The sequence below is a fragment of the Trichinella spiralis genome (genome assembly GCF_000181795.1).
Source record: "Trichinella spiralis strain ISS 195 chromosome Unknown Scfld1169, whole genome shotgun sequence".
Lineage (NCBI taxonomy): Eukaryota > Metazoa > Nematoda > Enoplea > Trichinellida > Trichinellidae > Trichinella > Trichinella spiralis.
The window spans coordinates 1-742 of NW_003528108.1; the positions used below are offsets into that span (position 1 = coordinate 1).

The following is a 742-nucleotide window of genomic DNA, read 5'->3' on the forward strand; positions in this document are numbered from 1 at the left end:
AAATGCGAAGCTACACACCGCCACGCTAGTATGTAAAAAAAGCAATGTGAATACAGTATGAGTTGTAATGCATTTTAATTGTACATTAATTAGGTAAAATCATGCAACTCGAAACAACAGATTCATAGAAAGCACTTTTTATTAAAAAATAAGGATAATGAACACGTGAACGGTAAAAAAATGTATAGATGAGTTGTAAGAATACAAAAAGTATGCAAATTTATGGTGGTTCATCAGAATGCTCAGTAATATTGAGTGTAATGTATCACAATAATGTGAGCGGCAGATCTTCTGACCTTCGCGCTCTTCTCATAGCCGGTTTCATTAGACGAGTCTCGTTTGTAAATAACGGTTGGCGTGAGCTAAAAGAGACTACGGGGGTAAATTTTCGACGAAATGCGAAGCGACACACCACCACGCTGGTATGTACAAAAAGCAATTTAAATACAATATGAGTTATAATGCATTTTAATTGTAAATTAATTAGATAAAATCACGCAACACGAAACAACAGATTCACAGAAAGCGCTTTTTATTGAAAAAAAGACGAAACTTTATTAGACGAATCTCGTTTGTAAATAACGGCTGCCGTGGAGCTTTTAAAAACTCCGTCGAGCATTGGTACATTCTGTGCCAGGAATCATGTTCGGCATGATCTAATTATCCCATCGATCACTTGAATATCTGCATCTCCAATCTCGATTGGAGGGCGCCCATCAAACTACGCGGACCTATTTTGGAC

The 742-nt window shown here is 37.1% G+C and overlaps 1 protein-coding gene across 1 annotated transcript; it reads left to right on the plus strand.

Annotated features, from left to right (window-relative positions):
* The first annotated feature begins 188 nt into the window (after positions 1-188).
* On the plus strand, positions 189-655 carry Tsp_13837 (hypothetical protein). Its single transcript, XM_003370102.1, has 2 exons — positions 189-422; positions 488-655. Exons 1-2 carry the CDS (start codon positions 189-191, stop codon positions 653-655), a joined length of 402 nt encoding a protein of 133 aa, XP_003370150.1.
* The last annotated feature ends 87 nt before the right edge of the window (positions 656-742 follow it).

Excerpts from the sequence above, each read along its gene's own strand:
- Tsp_13837 (XM_003370102.1), top strand. The coding sequence starts at position 189 with ATGAGTTGTAAGAATACAAAAAGTATGCAAATTTATGGTGGTTCATCA. Across the intron at positions 423-487 it reads AGCGACACACCACCACGCTG|ATAAAATCACGCAACACGAA; the intron begins GTATGTACAAAA and ends TAAATTAATTAG.